Source organism: Callospermophilus lateralis, chromosome 14 (genome assembly GCF_048772815.1).
Source record: "Callospermophilus lateralis isolate mCalLat2 chromosome 14, mCalLat2.hap1, whole genome shotgun sequence".
Taxonomy (NCBI): Eukaryota; Metazoa; Chordata; class Mammalia; order Rodentia; family Sciuridae; genus Callospermophilus; species Callospermophilus lateralis.
In genome coordinates this window covers 34,205,797-34,226,173 of record NC_135318.1, presented here as the reverse complement: position 1 = coordinate 34,226,173, position 20,377 = coordinate 34,205,797, and the positions used below count along the sequence as shown (strand labels likewise).

The 20,377-nt window shown below is 34.3% G+C and overlaps 1 protein-coding gene across 1 annotated transcript in view; it reads right to left on the bottom strand.

Annotated features, from left to right (window-relative positions):
- Plekhh2 (pleckstrin homology, MyTH4 and FERM domain containing H2) overlaps nt 1-20,377 on the bottom strand; it is a 111,015-nt gene that overhangs the window by 55,545 nt on the left and 35,093 nt on the right. The window contains exons 4-8 of the mRNA XM_076833037.2: nt 10,628-10,777; nt 9,429-9,512; nt 8,533-8,614; nt 4,553-4,738; nt 1,724-2,679 (exon numbers count right to left, since the gene is read on the bottom strand). Coding sequence (XP_076689152.2) covers nt 1,724-2,679; nt 4,553-4,738; nt 8,533-8,614; nt 9,429-9,512; nt 10,628-10,777 — 1,458 coding nt within the window. The remainder of the gene's footprint in view (nt 1-1,723; nt 2,680-4,552; nt 4,739-8,532; nt 8,615-9,428; nt 9,513-10,627; nt 10,778-20,377) is intronic.

Here is a 20,377-nt window from a genome sequence, read left to right as displayed (position 1 = left end):
GGGGCTGCTGAATCACAGGTTGTCCTACCAGAGTGGCCACTGCATTTTGAATGATATTCAATTCACTAAGGACAGGGATTGCCTTAAAATGAACTCCTACAGAGACAACTAGAACACATCTTTTCCTTGAAGCCTGAAAATACCTGAGAAACAGAAATTAAATCTCAAACTTAGCCAGTCTGTTGAAAGTCTTTTGAAAGGCAATGCTATTCTCCCCATCCCTCCAGGACTGAATGAATAGCTTCAAAGAGGAGGGGATGGGAGAAGGGCAAAAATGTAGTAAAATGGTTTGCCAAATAAAACAAACTTGAAAGACTAACCTAAATGCCTGAAAATCTCCGTGGCAAAATTTCAATTTCTGACTACCTAAAGGGCAACATAACTGGCATTCCAGAGATGACATGCTGTTAACATCTACTCTTTTCGTCCCATCTAGAATTTAGTAATATACTACAGAATGTTTCACATGATACCAAAATAAAATGTTCTCTTAGAAGCAAATAAAAGCAGATACATCTCAAGGTATGGATTTTACTGAGAAAACATGGCTATCCTAATTTGCACATAACTGGGGTGGTTACTAAATTATAAAAGAACATGGCTCCATAAACCAAAAGATCTGACAACCCAGATGTTTCTCTGGAGGCAAAAGGTTAAATTGTGCCAATATGTAAGGGACAACTAAAATCTATAAAATAGACCAATTCACTTTGTTTCAAATATAGAAAGAATTTTTTTTCATCTACCAATACAGATAGCTATTCCTAAGAAGTAGCTCACAATTGACAGGTAAGTTACTGTAGTAATGGTCAATGCCTTAATAGAAGAGGATTCAATCCATTCGAGATATGTAGGGAGACGCTTTGGTTAAAGCAATGGATTTAAAAGCTCATGGGAGTAAAATGAAACTTTTCTTGAGCCAATCAAGTAAATGATTATGTTAAAAAAGCTGTTGTCCAATTGGAGTTCAATGTCCTGGTTCAGAATCTACCCAAAAGAATTACACTTAAAGGCAACCCCTTCTTCCCTATCCCCTGATTTTTTTTCTTTTATATGAAAGGACTTCTAGTAATTAAATACCTTGATGTCACTCTACCCATTCACCTTCTCCTTAGCATGCACAGCCAGCAGCTTTCTCCTGAGAAGTAGCTCCCACAGGAACCAAACCCCTGCACTATTTCTCCAGATCATCTATTCTTAGCAGGGCACCAACACACTGGAGGAAACCTGAAATGGTCCAGAGCTGCCTGGGTCTGGGTGAATAAGTCTAGTAAATTCCAAAGTCCAGCACTGAAAAGTTTATTTGCCCATCAATTTTCTAATATTAACTTATCAGTAAATATGGTAATATTTTGATCTCTATCTGCTTGTTTCTCATTTGGTTCAGAACATAAGTGAGGGAAGAAAATGGGAAATTGAAGCTGGGTGTAGTGGGACATGCCTATAATTCCAGCTACCTGGGAAGCTGAGGCAGAAGGATCAAAAGTTCAAAGTCATCTTCAGCAATTTAGTGAGGCTTTAGGTTAAGTACTTAGTGAGCCCCTGTCTCGAAAATAAAAATTAAACAGAAAGAGAGAAAGAAGCAGAAATTGTATTTTGAAAACCAGAAATTCCCAGAGCAAAGTTGGGTTTGAAAAGATTCAGAAAGTAAAATGTGAATATGTGCTTTGAGGGGGGAAAAAAAAAACCACTATGTATAGGATGCACACGGGAATATAATTACCCAAGATGGAAACCGGTGCAGGGGAGGAGTGGGAGGTTTGCCACCCGCAGCCTTCTTTGCTGAGTCACAGGTTTCTTGCTCATCTGGATGTGTAGATTCCATGGAGTCAGAGCAGAACAATCCATCCTCACAACTCGTGTCCATATTCTCTAAAATTTCCGGGCTGTCACCATCAACCAGATCCAGATCGGTTTCCTGAGGTCTCAGGGGTCGTATCATGCTTATAGCATTTCTGTTCGTACCAAACGTCCTGTCGGAACTTAACTGTGGTTGGCTTAGGTGCCTTTTGGTGAGTGCTACACTTATGCTGAAAACGTTAGGAATCCTTAACCTTGAGGGTGATAGGTGTGATGAACACACTAACTGTGTTCCTTTTCCAGTGAGTGTGTTAGAATGCTTTGGCGTTAAAGCGGGGGTCAAAATAGGGCTTGGGGTGTTGGTCTCACTTGATGAGGATGAATAATCCAATCGCTGGGATTGAAATTTTTTATTCAGTTCATCACTGTCGTGCTCCTTTTTACTTGATTCAGAATTTCCCTTTCCAGGAAGATTATTGTGAGCTTTCCATTGGGCCTCCTGTTGCCAAGAATACAGCTTCTTGTGTTCTGGTCTCTTTACACCAAAAGTTTCTTCTTCAAATACAGAGCTGCTGTCATCAGATGCTGTCAAGTACGCTTCGCTCCCTATCCTGCCACATGGGACACCTTCCTCTGAGGTGTGACTGGAAAGTCTGGACATGCTCCTGGACTTGGACATTTCTTTGTTCTCATCTTCCTCATCAGAACTCCAGTCACTTCCGGGAGCCTCAGAATTCTTGCATACGTTATCATCCATTGCAAAACTTACTCTTGTTTTCCTATTCTGTTCTGAGACACAGGGGGTTTTATGCAAGGTTCTCTGGCCTCTCTCATTTTCTTGAACTGGGTTATCAACAGACTTCTCCAGAATTTCCATTTCTAGAAAAGGATACAACATATTGGTATGCTGCCTTTAATAATAAAAACTTCCCATACATGTAGCTTTATGTAACTATGCTCTGAAGACTAGTAATTTCATATCATGTGAATAGGTTAATTTAAATTACCATTTGTCTTTTTTTATGTCATTTTTTTAAATAAAAGTTTGAAATCCCAGCTTAATATAAAACATAAAACCCAGAGGCAGATGTGATAGCTCATGTGTATAATCCCAGCTACTTGAGAAGCTAAAGCAGGAGGATCTCAATTTAAAGCCAGTCTGGGCAATTTTGAGAGAAGCTATCTCAAAATAAAATATAAAGGGCTGAGGATGCAGCTCAGAGGCAGGGCACTTGCCTAGCATGTACAAAGCCCTGGGTTTAATCCCCAGTACTACAAACGAACAAAAACAGAGTCTTACAACTCAATATAATTGTATTAAGATTAAATTGGTCTCTACAAAGAATATATTGGGGAACAAACTTGACAGACATAATAAAAAAAAGCAAAATGTAATTATAGAGCAATTTTGACTACAAAAATAGTCACCCCCCCAAAAAAACAATGAATACCATGATTTCCATTTTAGAAGCAAAAAAAGATGACCCTCTTTCCATTAAATTTCAAAATTATCATAAAGTAAATCAAGACATACTATACACAAAACTATAAGAAATAAACTTGGTGCCCAAACTTCAGTAATGAAATATGTAATATCATGCGGAAAACATATACAGAAAAAGTTTGAAAAAAAAAGTTTGCTTTACTTTGTTTAATCATAACTACAAAATATGTTTTTATAATAATATTCATTGAACATGTCTTTAGATATAGCTTATTTTTATTTATAACTTAACATAATACACCACAATCTTCATGGACAGTGAATTAAAACTTTAGACTGAAAAGCAGAAAAGGAGCTTTGAAAACATACGTATGATCTTCACAATCAGAGAACCAGAGGCTGAACAAACACACCCTGCAAGTTTGCATCAGGCAGTTTGTGGGCCAGAGTTTCGGTACAGACAACCTTGGCTGTGCTCAACTGCTAGACAGTGGGAAGGAGATGGAAATGGCTTCTGGAGAAAGCAAAACAAATTCAAGGAGGGTGAGACAATAAGTAGCTCAGTGGCCTTCTCATTGGAAAAACATGTTGTTTTCAAAATGTCATAACCCAGCAGAGGGACAGCTTGTAAGAGCTGTAATTTTTCTCCTTTGGAAGAAGATAATTGGAACTGAAAAGAGATCAAACCTGGCTAAAATATTTGGAAAAAGCCAACAAAAATGATTGCACTGGGAGAGTCAAAGCCAGCAGCTGCACAACAAAGCAAAATTAAGAGAGGCTGTAAAATACCGGGAGGAGTAGAAATCTGCACACAAGACACTGGGTCTAAACATGTAGGCAAATATTTTCCTCTTTGAAGCAACAAACGGAAAATCAAAGCAGTCACTTTATTATTATTTCCTAGTGTTTGTTTGTTTATAAGTTTGCTAGGCCAGAATTAATTTCATGTTTAATATTAGGTAATTTTCAATAAATAATGAATAAAAGTATTCTAATCTGAAACTCAGCTAAACCAAGTACCTTGAGGAGAATATTGTAAACTTTAAATTTTAAGTATTACTTCTGTCTGCTGCAAGGAAAAATGTTAAGATGAGAAAAATGAGTTTTTCTTATGCACCCTGGCTAAAACCCTCAGAAGACAAATAACCAGATATACAAAATTCAATGCTATATTGCTCATTGGAAATATTCTTATAAAGCATCAAAGTTATCAGAAAAAAAATTTACCTGTATTAGAATTAACCATAATAAATGATTTTTCCTTCTTAAAAAAAAATGCAAAAGTAACTTGCTGTGGTCCATAAATACCTTCTGTCTTTTTTCCTTCTGTGGACTCAGGTTCTTTAGAAGATATCTTGCTCATTTCCTCAGATTTCACTACTTGAGGAGGACTCTTTGCTCGGGATAAAAAGCACCCAAACTTCAAATTGCTCAGGCGCTGCCCTTCCGAAAGTTTTGGTGTGGAAACCATGGATGACTTCTTACCTTGAACTTCTAAAAGGTCATTAATGAAAATTAAGATCTGAATTTTTTATGCCAATTTGTTAAACATTGAAAAAAAGCATATAAAAACTTTAAGACAAATTACTCTTTACATCAGGAAAAAAGTCTCAAGTTTATCATAATTTAGGCACAGTAACACAGGAGCCCCATTGTTAAGCATCATGGGTCTGTTTTTTATATTTCGAATATCAAAAATATTTTCTTGACTCCAGAGAGAAAACAAATCCCTTTAAGAGAAGTTGTCAAATAAAAACAAGAAACACAAACTAAAACCTGATTATAAATAACTAGAGCATTACAGTTTCTTAAAAAGTCAAGTATTATTAAATACTTGTTAATATTGGTTAAAAATTGTGTGATAATACCATTGTCTGAAGTACTGGCTGACAAAACAACCAAAGGAAATATAGATTACCATGGGTACAAATATCACTTGATCACTGTAATGATTTTTGCCTATCTTAGTTAATAATGAGAAGGAAGCAGATGGAGGGGTTTGCTTCATGGTGATCACAACATAAAGAACCCTAATCACTTTGTTAGGGGGAATAACGGGCAGATATAAAATTTAGGAAAATTCGTACAGTAATTCACCTAATCAGGGATTTAATTCATCTCTAGGACCTTTAACACTCCTGCTTGTAAGATCAAAACCATGGAGATCCTAGAGAGAAGAGTTTCCAAAAATGAAATTCTTCTCTCTGGACAAAGGGATAAGCTAAGTAGCAACTGATAATTAAGCAGTGGATAAGAAAGATATCTTTATATATTATGTTCTTTTAGATGTATCTTTTAATGTTTTTGTGTTGATCATCTCTCACAGAACTAATTCACAATAAGATTGTAATGGTTGCATACATTTGATCCTCTGCATCGGTGGATTTCATATCTGTGGACTCAATGTACTGTAGATTAAAAAATATTCTGAACAAAGACTGCCTCTGTAGTGAACACGTATAGATGTTTTTCTTATTATTCCTTAAATGATACAGTATAACTAATATTTACAAACATTTATATTGTATTAGGTATTATAAGCAATCCAGAAATGATTAAAATTATAGAAGGAGGTGCATAGACTATATATAAATACTGTGCCATTTTAAATAAGGAACTTGAGCATTCTCAGATTCCAGTATCTACAGGGATCCTGGGATCAAACCCTTATGGATACTGAAGGACAAATGTACATGCATTTATATTTTTTAAATATCATCTTATATTCAGGATATAATACATCTTTCCTCCACTCCAAGCCTAGTTTCCAATCATCAGTATCTCTTAGTCTATAAAATCTAAGAGGCTGCAATGAAGACAAAAAATTGCAAGTCAAGAATATCAGAGCCGGGTGCAGTGGCACAAGCCTGTAATCCCAGTGACTTGGGAGGCTGAGGTAGGAGGATCAGAAGTTCAAAGTCAGCCTTAGCAGCTCAGTGAGGCCCTGTCTCTAAAGAAAATATAAAAAAGGGGCTGGGGATATGGCTCAGTGGTTAAGGATCCCTGTGTTCAATCCTTGGTACCAAAAAATAAAAATAAAAATCGGAAAAAATAACAATTTTTAGTGGGCCTAGTATGTTCAATCTATTTCAATAAGGGTAAATGTCACACAAATCTGAAACTTTAATTCTAAATATGGAACTCCAGGATCAGACATGGAGGCACTTTTTTATTTTGGTCATACAAGTAGAGAAAATGATACCAAGTAAATATTAATATGCAATAACAAAATGCCTGTAATCAATAAGTCTATATATTCCTACATGAAATCAGAAGGCACTATTATAATTGCAATTTTACTAATGTAAAAAAAATGTTCTGGAGATACAACAGTTATTAAGTAGTAAGGCATTAAAGCTCTCTTCAAAGCCCATATTCTTCCTACCATACCAATATTTTCCCAGTGCATTTTGTGAGACCCAGAGGATGCAAAAAGAGGCATGGAAAAGGCCAAGTTTGCAGAATTCTAGACCATCACCCAACACTGCTTTTACCTTTTTTACCTGCTCAAATTCTACATAATTTTCCTCCTTTTAAGGATTCCATTGCTAAACGAAGTTTTAAAACCTCTATACTAGGTCATGTAGTATAAGTGTAAATTATACTACACCTTGCTGGATTCACCTCTTTTTCAACCTGATGTGCAATCGAGTGGCTTTCACCAGAATAGTGTACTAAGAAAATCTCAATCAATGCTAGTGACACTACCCAACCTTAGGTTTTGAAGTTAAAAGCAAGTAACCCCATGTATTGGAAAATCCAAAGAATTTATTCACATCATCAAATTCTGCTCAAAACACTCAGGTTGTAAGAATTTCAATCACTATTGAAAACTAGGATACAAAGCAAAATGAAAATAACAACTGATTTTTAAAGCAAATATACCTGAAATGAAATATTCAAATTAGTTTATACTTTTCAGGTTGTTCACTAATGTCTAGCTGTGCTGTTCAATATGGTGATTTAAATCAATTCAAATTAAGTAAAATTTAAAATTCAGTTCTATACAACAGTTACTATTATGGTATTATGTAAAAATGTGGATGTGTAACCGATGTGATTCTGCAATCTTTGTAATGTTTTGAATAACCAATAAAAAAAAAAAGAAAAAAAAATAAATAAAAAAATTGAAAACTTGAAAAAAAAATAAAAAATAAAATAAAATTCAGTTCTTCAGTCACAAGAGTCATACTTTATGACTAATGAAAGTTCTTTACTCTCAAATAGTTATATGTGGCTCGTGGTCATCATATTAGACAGCACAATAAAGAATATTTCTTAAATCACAGAAAGTTCTATTAAAAAGTGCTGATTTATAGCTCAAAGACGAAATATGTGGTCTAACCATATTACCCAATTTTTACATTATGAAAAGTTACTTTTTTATTCATTTTTTAGTTTTAAGAGAACACAATATCTTTATTTTACATTTATGTGGTGCTGAGGTTCGAACTCAGTGCCTCAAGCATGCTAGGCAAGCACTCTACCACTGAGCCACAACCCCAGATCGAAAAGTTACTTTTGAGCCTATAAAATATTGTTATGAATTATCTGAAGTGTAGCCAATATTCCTTTGGGTTTAATTATTTGTAAACAATCAAAAGTTATAAAGAGCTCTGGAGGTTAATGTCATTTTCAGGGCACATAGCAAGCCAAGGAGCTTTCTCCAAAGTCCTCCAGGCAAATACAAGTGTATCATGTCCATGATTCCTTAATCCCCACTAAAAGAGACTTTTCTTTCAGAGGCCAAAGTATTCTCGGCCTTTTGAAGTACATACCTCTAATACAAATATTTATAATCTACTATCTGGCTTCATAGGTCTTCTGTGTTCTTTCAAGAAAACCAGGAGATAGAGTACTACATGGGTTGGAAGGATCAAAACACCATCATTATTAGAGATTGGTATACACTGTCCATAATCCCTGACATCCTGGGCTAACATAATAAATAATACTTTCAGTAAAATCAACTCTATGCAACTTACTATGAGGACAAATTAAATGCCTTTTAGAATAGAAAAAGGCAAAATTACTACTTGTCCATGTTTTTTTAAACCTATGTAGTAACAAGTTTGGTAAACTTGTATATCATCACCTTCCACATTTAGGGCCAACATTCACTTGGATACATTCACTTGAGTTCTGATTTGTTTGGAAATTCCTTCATTTCATGAAAATAATTCCTAATACTATATTTATAATAAAAATTTTAAATCATAAGTAAAAAATAGTAAATCCTATATAGCCAAATAAATCCAACTAGGCTATCTTGGTGAAAATGTTTATACCTTGTAGTTTTGACTGTAGTGCTTTTATCTCTTCAGTTTGGTTTTGGTTGATCAAACGAAGATTCTGATTCTCCAATTCCAGCTAAAACAACACAGTGATATTCTCTTACATAGGAATAACATTTCTAAAACATGCTAATAAATAATTATATTTAGAAAACATTAATATGTTTACTCCAAATGCAGTAAAATAAAATGACATACAAATATATGAATTTATCATCGTAGGCTATCAAACTAGATAATTATGGCACCGATATTAATTTTTCCACAACCGAGAGTTTTGCAAGTTTTCACCCCCTAAGCTTTTTTTTTTTTTTGGTACTGGGGATTGAATTCAGGAGCACTCAACCACTGAGCCACATCCCCAGCCCGATTTTGTATTTTATTTAGAGACAGAATCTCACTGAGTTGCTTAGCACCTGGCCTTTGCTGAGGGTGGCTTTGAACTCGTGATCCTCCTGCCTCAGCTTCCAGAGCTGTTGGGATTACAGGTATGTGCCACCGCGCCTGGCCCCCCTAAGCTTTTTTCACTGTAAAATTATTTGAAACCAAACTATTTCAGTATTTAATCTGTACTTCAGATACCAAATATATTAATTTTATAATATATACAGATATGCTCTATAATTATTTAAAATTAACTAATTAGAACTAAAATTAAGTAATTAGAGTGAGACTATTTACACTGATCATCAGGTGTCTATCAATTGTTTAATTTTTGAAATACAATGGATGTTAAAATAAAAGCTACCTATCTCAGATTTACCAAAAGAGAGCAGCACCATCAACTGATTTGAATTTTTTGTTTCACTCAGATGATTGTATATTCTGATTGTTTACCTACTAAAAAAAAGAATAAAGTAAAAGAAAAGAAAAAATATAGCAACAAATACCTCATTTAACTTAACTGTTACCCATTCTTTGATCTTAGCTGCTTTCTCTTCTATTATTTTAGCTTCTTGGATTCTTATTTGTTTCTGAAATAACATTTGCAATTTGTTTAGTTCAAACATAAACTCAGTGGTCTGGAAATGTTACCTGATAATATGCAAGACAAATCCACTTAAAAACCTGTCTCAGATTTAGGACATCTACCTGCAAATTATCAGATTTTTAAAAGAGAAAAGTTATCCAGCAAATACAATAAGAATCCACAGAGATAGATGCAAACATTGCTAGTTTTAATAACTGTTCTTCTCTTTCTTTGAATGATCAACACACTAAAGTCAATACACTGAATATATCAATAAAATAAACATTTCTGGAACAGTAGAACAGGGTCAACCAGGTTAGGAAGAGGAGACTAAAAATCTGCTATAATGGCTAGATTTCCCTCAAGCATTAATTTTAAAAAGACCCAGGAAAAATATACACTGAAAAAGTCTACCTCACCAACCTTAAAATCTGGTTATGATCACAAAACTACGGGGAATATGGTTATCAAGTAAATTACAAAGCTGCAAACCACTAATAAAGAAATACTAATCCCCAGAGAAATTTAAAAGTGCTGAAAATAAACAACAATTTAATTTGCATAACAAAACAGTGTCATAATGGTCATATTTAAATTACATTAAATGACTACTTAAGTAATCGACCCTAACACAATTTTTGTAATAAAAATCTAAAATAAACTTCTGTACTTGTTCTCAATAGAAGTGGTTTAAAACAGTGTATACATTTCTAAGCAGAAGAATTAGTATCAAACATAAATATATAAAATACAATGTTCTATAAATATTTCCAACACTGTAACAATCTAAAACAAAACTGATTACAAACATTTTATGGACATAATGCTGCTGATAACTAAGTATTTCCTACTTAAACTGTACACATAAATTCTAAGTCTGAATGTGAAAGAACACTGTACCGTCTAAAAAGTGCCAGATCTTGCCTGGACTCACCCTGGACTTAAAGCGAATGCCATTTTACCTTAACCTTTCACCAGCACATGTGATACAATCCTGTGGGTTGACTTAAGTAAGATTTTCCCCTCCACATTTAGAAATCTAGACTCCTTTTAATCTTTGTGTTTATGCACAAATGAGTACACACATTTATAAGTCTTTGATGATTAAAATTTTCCTACCTGCTCTTCAAATTGCAGTTCCAAATTTTGAATGATGTCATCTTTTTCCTGTAGTAGAGACTCCAGGTCTTGACATTTTTTATATAACCTTGTCTCTGATTCACTGGTTTGAATATTAGCTGCTTTTAATTTCTGTTCCATAACTTGTACCTAAATTGAGAGAATAAAATGTTAAAATTAAAATTAAATTTAATTTATCATAATATGAAACTTAGAATTTTACTATAAAATTATATAGATTCCTAAAAGGTATCATAATAAAATGAAAATATGAAACAGGAATTGTTAATGTACTTAAAAGTTACAAATTATGAAGACTATTCTGTCAGACAGTTGTACTTTTGGGGTACATAAGGATACACAGGAGATGATGTGAATATTGCTATAACATAACGTATACGCTTACTAGAGCAGTGACAATACACAAAAGTGTTTACATAGAAGCAACAAGTTTCTAACCCTCATTTTTTTCATATTTTAAACAAGGTAGGAATATAAATTAAAAATGTGAGCAGTGAGATAAAACTCAAACCAGATGACCTGGTATAACATATTTTGGGGAAAACTGAAACTTAGATGAAAAAGAAATACTCAGTGGAAAAGAAAAGAAAAACAAGATAAACTTTGAGCTCTCAAATGACAAAATCATTAAAAAATTAAAAATTAAAAAAAAAACAAGAATTATAGGTAGGAAAAGGCACTTAGTGAGAGCTTATTGACTCATTCACTTCACCAATGCTCATTGAATACCTGGCAAGTGCCAAGCCTATTTCAGTACCTGGAAAGGAATCATAAAACAGACCCAAATATCTTGCATGGAAATTACATTCTAATGGTAAAGAGGGATAAAAAATAGTAATAAGTAGGTAAAAATCATACAGTAAGTTGAAGAGTTGGTAAGATTAACAGGCATGAGGCTTGGAGGGTGGGAAGTGCTCCAATTTTAACATCTAAGAGATTGGCCCTGATTGGATTTTCTACAAAACACATTCAGAAGTATGACGTCTTAGGACACGTCTGCAAACCTGATTGTTGCTGGCCATATGGGTTATATAAGTCTATCTAATTCATAGGGAAGTTTCAATTTTACTGATACCACTTTGTAGCTGTTTCTTTTCTTTTACCTTTCTGTGAATCACAGAGCTATTCCTTGATTGGAAGTCTCACCAGACTTTATAAGATCTAAAAAAGGGAGGTGTTAAGGATAGCAATAAAGAAAATAAAGTATTGAGGACTGTACTAAAGAGTTTTATTCATATATTCCAAATAGCTAAGAATGTAATTTTAGCAATAATGTGAAAGCATTTGAGAAATTAATATCTCTGAAAATTCAAAATGAATCCTTACTCAATGTTCAAAGTATTTGATTAATTAGATTTTTCAGGTGAAAGGTGTAAAGGTTGGTTTGGTTTTATTCTTTTAACTGTGAATACCAAGTTTCATCTGAGGATTCACAGTATAAATGCCAATTCAAATTAGATGCCAAATTATTCTACTTAAATACTACCCGCATGGTTAGAAACTATGAAAATAAAAGCAGATTAAAAAATAGGAGGAAAAACATATTCTAGTATTCAAATGATAATTTCAGTTATCTTTAATTTAGATTCTTTAACATAATAGAGTGGGTTTTCTGCTTGAGCTGAAGGATTAAGATTTGTATCAAAGACAAAGGTCCATGTCATGATCAACAGCCCAAGCAAGACAATAAAAACCAAGAGTCAATATGAAGATGCATTTCCAGCTGTACATAGGGTACTCTGGAGCAAGGAGAGAAGAGTACAGCCAAGTCCAAAATGGTTGTTCTCCTCTGAGGACATAATAATAGAAGATGAACTTCAAGAAAAACCTAAGTAATTGAATAAGAACAGAAATAAATATTACCAGACCCTCAGCTATAGTCTCTTTTTATTATGTCTGAGCAAGCCACCCTCCAGACATTGGGTCGTCACATAAAATTTCCCTATTATTACTGGCAAGTGTCAAACCTATTTTAGTCTAGGTTCTGGACAATGATGACTAGGATTTGATAGTTGAATTCATTTTATGAATGAATGCTGCAGAGCTCCTTGGATCCATCTTTTTTTAAAAAATTTTTATTTGTTCTTTTTGTATATACATGAAGTAGAGTATATTTTGACATATTATGTATACACATATTATAGCATTCAAATTAGCATCCCATTCTTGTGATTGTACATGATGTGAAGTTACACTGGACATGTATTCATACATGAACATGGGAAAGTTATGTCTGATTTATTTCTACTGTCTTCCCTAATCACATCCCCTTCTCCCTTCCTTTCATTCCCCTTTGTCTAATCCATTGAACTCTTGGATGCATCTTTGCCATCTAAACTTTTTAGTTTGATTGTTACTTTTAGAAAAACAACTTTCCCAGGCAAGAAAAATATTGGGAAATGTGCAAAATTTCTTAGGGAAAAGAGATCACAAAATAGTTACAGGCAACCCACTTCCCAATTGGTCCTGTTATGACCAAGTTTCACAGGATTCACCAGCCTTCCTTGGTAATTAGTATGAACAAGAATTCTATAGTAAAGCTAAGAAGCTTTCAGAAAAAAAATAAGCAGCCTTTTAAAATATCCTCCCATGGCATATGGAAAATAGCCAAGTTCTTTTTCCATTCATTTAACCTGAACCATATAAGAATTTTAACTACTCAGAGACTGTCCAATAACAAACACCTGTGAATTCAAATTGGTTTAAGTAAATTCTTGAAATCACCTATACATGTATGCCCTTCAGTATGGAATGCTTCATATTTCTAGTACTTTCCTTTATTTCTAGGCATGCCTCTGGCTGCATCCGCTCAGCACACTCCTTAATCAGTTCCCTGCAAACCTTCTTGTCGTGAGATTACCTAAGTTCCTGTTCAGAAAAAGGTTGATTCAACAAACTCTGGAGTTCTCAGATCCTGTACATTCTGAAGAACCAGACCACTTAGAGGCTTTTGGGAGACAACCTTTAAGCCACTAGGATGGCTTCACTGGTAAGACTGCTCTTCTATACCTGAGGTCTTGGGTGACAACAGAAAGCTGGTGTTAATAGGGTGATCGATGGTAAAAACCTATTTTGGTTTGCCTGGGACCATAGGCCACACTTACCAGTATTATCTCTAACAGGGAACAAAGGGATGGAGAGACTAAATCTGAGTAACAGAGGTTTCCTGGGAGGAGATGCTGCTTGTTGCCTTTCTACCCATTGGTTAAACACTAATCAGTGCCTAGAAAAATCTGCAGTAAGATAAGAAGGTCTCTAAAAGAATGTGGTAGAGGGAAATGGGGAGCTAACCACTCCCCTTAATTCCAGTTCTTGGGAGAGAATCTGAAGAGTGACCTTGGTTGTAAAGCAAAGGGATGTACTCCTAAAAACATGCGAGTATCATGTGCAGTAGGCATGCAACCTATTCTATATATCCCCCCAGCTTGTAGGCACAGGGCCACCCTTCACTGTATCTCAACTTGCCACTGCCAAGGAGTGAGTAATAAAATGCCCCAAAACCTCTCCACTGAGTCCTCCACATTCTCTCTTTGGGATTGATAAACAGTATGCTGGGGCCTCCGAAGCCCTGGGGCTGAAGACTGCCTCGCAAGACTACACCTTAAGTAGTTCTGGGTTGGTTTATACATACTGTTTTCAAAACTCACAAGCGACCATAAAGATATATTACAGTGTTAAATACAAGGGTCACCAAGATTTATCTAGCAAAATGTGCAATCTTTTCTTCTGCAGACAACTTAATTAATGCTTATAGAAATAATGCCATTCATTAATAAATAAAGAGAAAAATGGATGAAGCTAAAGTATAGAGTTGAGCTGGCTTCTGCTTTTAGTCAAGAAACATTCCCTTTGGGTAATATAAACACAGTCATTTAAGTTTTAGGTTCAATGAAAAGATAAGCTGAATTCAAGGAACATAAACATTAGATAGGCCACAGGGGAAAGTGTTAAAGATAGCTAAGGATTCAGTTACTATAACTTAACACAAAGGCCCAAAAGGTGACATAATCAGTGTATGAGAGTTCATCTGCTCTCTGTTTATATTTCTTGTCAATTTTTTAGATCCATTGAGGTATTTACAGAAAAAAAATCTTTCTGAAGCATAAATAAAATAGTCATTTAATAAATTTAGAGTGTTGTGACAAAGAGGAATATCCAAATATTTTGCTAGCTTACAGAAATTATGAGAGATTTGCAATTCTTCTCTATCCTTTCAATTTAAGGCAGTATGTCTAACATAACCAATCATAGTGTGCTCTTGCTTAAACATGTACAGCCTAGAATTAAATGACTCTTTACCTGATACCTTCAAGGACAACTTCAAATAAGTTCTTCCTATTAAACTTATTAAGGTCAGTGGCTATGAACTGCCCTGATTGGCTACATGTTTTGATTCCCTTGCCCTGGGTTGAGGATATGAAGTTCTTGTTTCTTTCTTTTTTTTTTTTTTTTTTAAAGAAACTCCACTAGATCTAGTACATTTGAGAGGAAAAATTAATTTAAAATCACATAAAAATTAGTTAAGTTTAATTTCTAGAAATAAATTTGCCACACATATAAATTTAGAATTTCCAATTTTAAAAAGGCCAGACAAAACAATCCTCAATTACTTTCTCTTTTTTTCCCCTATAATGTGAGCAATCAAAAAGAAAAAGGAAAGCAAGGGAAAGATAGGGTGGAACAAAGACATATAGAGACAGCCATGAGTGTGGAGGTCGAGAAAATGCCACTAGGAAAGGTCAAAGTCAGAAAGTAAAAGAGAGGGAGACGTGAAAGAGAAATAGACAAACTGACAAATGTTTACTGCAACTGTAGGGCTAAACAGGAATGTACATACATGGCCCACTCCACCATTACAGAAAGAGATAAAGGCATTTTACAGAGAGTAAAGTTTACTCATAGAGTTTGAGTGGCCTTTTATGATTTTACTATTATTGTCTCACTCTACTAAAAGTGTGGATATCAGTAATCAATACCGTTAACTAAATAATATTTACAAAAAGGGACAGCATAGATCTTTACCCTTGTACTTTTAGCCTAATAGTGTTACCACCACCACCACCATCTGTTGAGGGCTGAAGGCATGCCAGGCACTTTCCTTAAATTAGCTTCAATCTTTATAATAGCTAACACTTACACAGCACTTCTATGTGCCAGGAAACATTCCAAGTACTTTACTCATAGCAACCTATTCAATTTCCACAAAATTCTGGGACAGGCATAGATTGTACAACACTTTGCAGAGAGGAAGCTGAGGCCCAAGTCAAATAAGGGGTAAGAGATGGAGGCAGATTTTGAACCAGGCAGTTTGGCTCCAGAGCCTTTGCTCTTAATCACCATGTTATAAACCTTTACACAACACAGAGGCTATCAGCTCTGCCAACATGAGTTAGCTCTTTTTTTATGAGTGACAAAACAAAGAATCAAATTAAGAAACTTTTCCAGTCAGATAAGTGGTAGAATTTGGATTTAAACACAGTTAACAATTTAAGTCTATCCCCTAAGCAGAGAACATAAATTATCTTTATTTTTCTTTGTATAGAATTTACTTTGACAACCTCTGGCCCCTATATCCCTCCCTTTTCTTCATTCCTCTTAAAAAAACAGAAAGAATGAGAAAAAGAAAGAAAGAAAACACCGGACTTTAATTCCATGTGTTTAGAAAATCATCATGTACAAATGGGAATAACGTACTCTAGAAACTCTGTAGAAAGTTAGAAATTAAACATGAAATCTGCCTAATCCATGTCTTTATGGGGAGCAATTACCATTGTCTTGGACTGGCTTTCTTTTATATTATAGTCTACATTCATCTTCTCCTATCTTGGTAGGAGAAATGGGGAAGTAACAACAATCTGTTGATTTTGCTAGGCAGGGATCATTATTAGATGTCAAAAGATAAGGTCTAAACAAGACAGATCAAAATGATGGAAATGGGATGTTTTGTGTATACATATTTGTTAAGCCAATGAGGAGAATTTACAGTTGCATTCTTTTCAACATTAACTTGGCCATAATGGCTAAAAGTAAAAGTACAACCATGCCAAATGTTGGAAAAAGGTGGAGCAACCGGAACTCTCATACACTGCCGGTAGAAGTACAACCTGGCACATTCACTTAGGGAAACTATTTGCTAACACCGATTAAAGATCTGTCAACTTATAACCCAGCAATTCTACTCCTCGGTGTATACCTAAGAGAACTAAAAACATACATCCACCAAATATAAGTCTTCATAAGAGCCCCAAGCTGAAAAGGAACCATATGGTTAAAAGTGAGATATAGTCACAATAAAATACTATTCAGCAATAATAAAACTACTGATACATATCAACATGAGTGACTTACATAGACATAATGTTGAGCGAAAGAAGTCAGTTTAGGGTGGAAGATACAGTTTAGTAGTAGGGCACTTGGCTAGCATGTGCAAGGGCCTGGGTTTGATCCTTAGCATCACAGAGAAAGAAAAATAGGGGGTGAGGAAGGGAGGGGGGAGAGAGGAAGGAAGGAAAAAAAGAAGAAGACCAAAAGTACTAATATCAATAACAGCCAAACTAACCCATGTGAATACTGGTTACCTTGGTAAACAGGGTTGCTGCCTGAGAAAGAAAACAAGAGAATCGGATGATAAAGTGCTCTATAACTTGATCTAATGTTAGAGTGCTTTGTTATATCCATTATGTCTTAATTTCTAAAAAGCAACAGCCATAAAGAAGATGTAGTAATTTTTACAATGGAATTTTATTCAACACTAAAAATAAATGAGCTATCAAGTCATAAAAACTTAGAGGAACCTGAATACATATTACTAAGTGAAAAAAGTCAGTATGAACAGACTATTTGCTATATGGTTCATTAGACATATGACATATATGACATTCTGGAAAAGGTAAAACTGTGGAGAAGATAAAAAGATCAGTGATTTGTAGGGACTTGGGAGCAGGGACAGATGATTAAGTTGAAATGTAGGAGAATTTTAGGCAGTGAAACTATTCCATATAATAATATCATGGTGAATAAATATCATACATTTGTCAAAACAATGCATGAACACTAATATAAACTATGAACTTTGGATGATAATGATGTGTCAATGAAATTCTTCAACTGTAACAAATGTACCACCTTGGTGGGGGATATTGATGGTAGGAAAGGCTGGAGTATGTGTTGCGGTCGGGGAGAGGATACTCAAAAAATTCTGTACTTTTGCTCAATCTTGTTGTAAATGTAAAACTTCTCTAAAAGATAAAGTAGATTTTTTATAAAGCAATTACCTCCCTGTTGAAATAATTGATAAATAATAATTGATAAAGCAGGATCATTAATGGCTACTAATATATCAAAAGAAGAGTTTACTATATGTTATATACTCTACATTATATACCTCCTGACAGAGGTATGCAATATCACCTAAGACTTAGGAAAAGGAGGAGGAAAAGAGGAAGAAAAAGAGTAAAAAGAGGAAGAAGAGGAAAGGAGGAAGAGGAACAGGAGAAATGAAGAATGAGGAGGAGGATGAAGGGGGGGAGAGGAAGGGAAGGGGTATCAAAATTTTAGGATCTAACTATATTTTATCAGAGATACAGAGGTAGGGGAACATATTAAATAATTATGCAGTCAAAAAAATTCTGAATGCAGAAAGCTTTAGAGGACAAATTAACCCATGTTTTTCAACAAATAAATTGAAAGATAAAAGAAAGGGTAGGAAACCCTATAGAGAGTTTAATAATCAAATGTGTCAATCTAATTCAGACCCTGATTTGAATAAATAAATCAACTATTAAAAAATAAAAAATAGTATATAAATGAAAGAATTAAAAACAGGTACTTGACAAATGCTTGTATATGCAGTTCATGGCAGCACTAGTCACAATAGCCAGAAGATTGAAACAACCCATCTATTGATGGCAACAGATGCAGGGCTAAATCGTGATATGCATGCTGCAATGTGGATGAATTTCAAAAATATCCTGCTAAGGGAAGGAAGCAAGACACAAGACATCACATATTATATGAATCCATCCATAAGAAATATCCAGAATAGGTAGATTCATAGAGACAGAAAGTAGATTGGTTGTTGCCAGGACCTTGAGGCAGGGAGGGGGGAAAGAGAATGGATGCTTAATGGGCACAAGATTTCCCTTTGAGATGATGGAAATATTTTTAAATTAGGTAGAAATGATAATTGCACAACACTCTGAATTGTTCACTTTGAAATAGTAGATTTTATGGTGTGTGAACTATGGTATGTCATTTAAAAAATAAATTTATGGTATGTCATTTAAAAATAAACATAGGAGCAATGATAAGAAAATTTGACAGATGTATTGAAGAATTATTGGGGTTGTGGCTCAGTGGTAGAGCGCTGGCCTAGCATGTGTTGAGGCACTGAGTTTGATTCTCAGCACCACATATAAATAAATTAAATAATAAAGGTTCATTGACAACTAAAAAAATATTAAAAAAAGAATTATTGGCAAGTTTTTTGACATGATGTGGTTGATTTTTTAAAAAGCATTTACTTTTATATTAGTTGCTGAAATTTCATTCATGGATACAATTATATAATGTGTGAGGGATTACTTCAAAATATCCAGTGTGGAGGTGGATGGAGGGGAAAGTAGGTAGAGATATAAACAAGCCATGTGTAAACTGATTGTTGAAGTTGGACATGGGAGTTCATTGCATTATTTTCTCTACTCTTATATATGGCTGAAGTTTTGCATAATAAAGTCTTAAGGTTTCTTTTCAAGTATAATTAAGAAAATCAAGGATTAGATTAGATTGGGCTTACTTAGAAAAAATTCAGGCCTTTATTGTATAAAATTAACAGGTAGAAAGGAGATTTGATAGTGCTAAGATTTGAAGAAAGAAACATGACAAACTTAGAGGAAGCATAAGAAATTTAATATACTCTTCTTGGAAGAAAGAATTTTGCATTTAAGCTTTTGGAAATTCTTGATTCAACTAAATGCAGCAGATATATTTTTATAAAATGAGAAGCTATGGATTTAGGGTCACTAGATAAACTTCAAACCTGGATGTGCCCATCCAAAGTGCTCATTTTACTGCTGGCAAGGTCCAGAAAGGGTTAAGCGACTTATCAAAACATCATTAAAAATAATCTAAAAAATACTAGAAAGTATAAAAATATAGAAAAAGTTTATTCCTAATTCCACAATTCAAATAAACTTCTGTTAAAAGTTAGGGTCTTCAATTTCTAGAATCATATGATTTCCCCAATTTGAATCAGGATGATATACACAATTTAAACAGATCAATTTTAAACAACAAAATAGAAGGTGCCATCAGAAGTCTACCAACCAAGAAAAGCCCAGGACCAGATGGATATACAGCCGAATTCTACAAGACCTTTAAAAATGAACTAATACCAATATTCTTCAATTTATTTCAGGAAATAGAAAAAGAGGCAGTGCTTCCAAACTTGTTCTATGAGGCCAATATCACCCTGATTCCAAAACCAGGCAAAGATACATCAAAATATCTCTAGTGAATATAGATGCAAGAATTCTCAATAAAATTCTAGCAAATCGAATACAAAACATATCAAAAAGATTATGCACCATGATCAAGTGGGATTCATCCCAGGATGCAAGTTTAGTTCAACATATGGAAATCAATAAATGTTATTCATCACATCAATAGACTTAAAGATAAGAATCATATGATCATCTCAATAGATGCAGAAAAAGCGTTTGACAAAATACA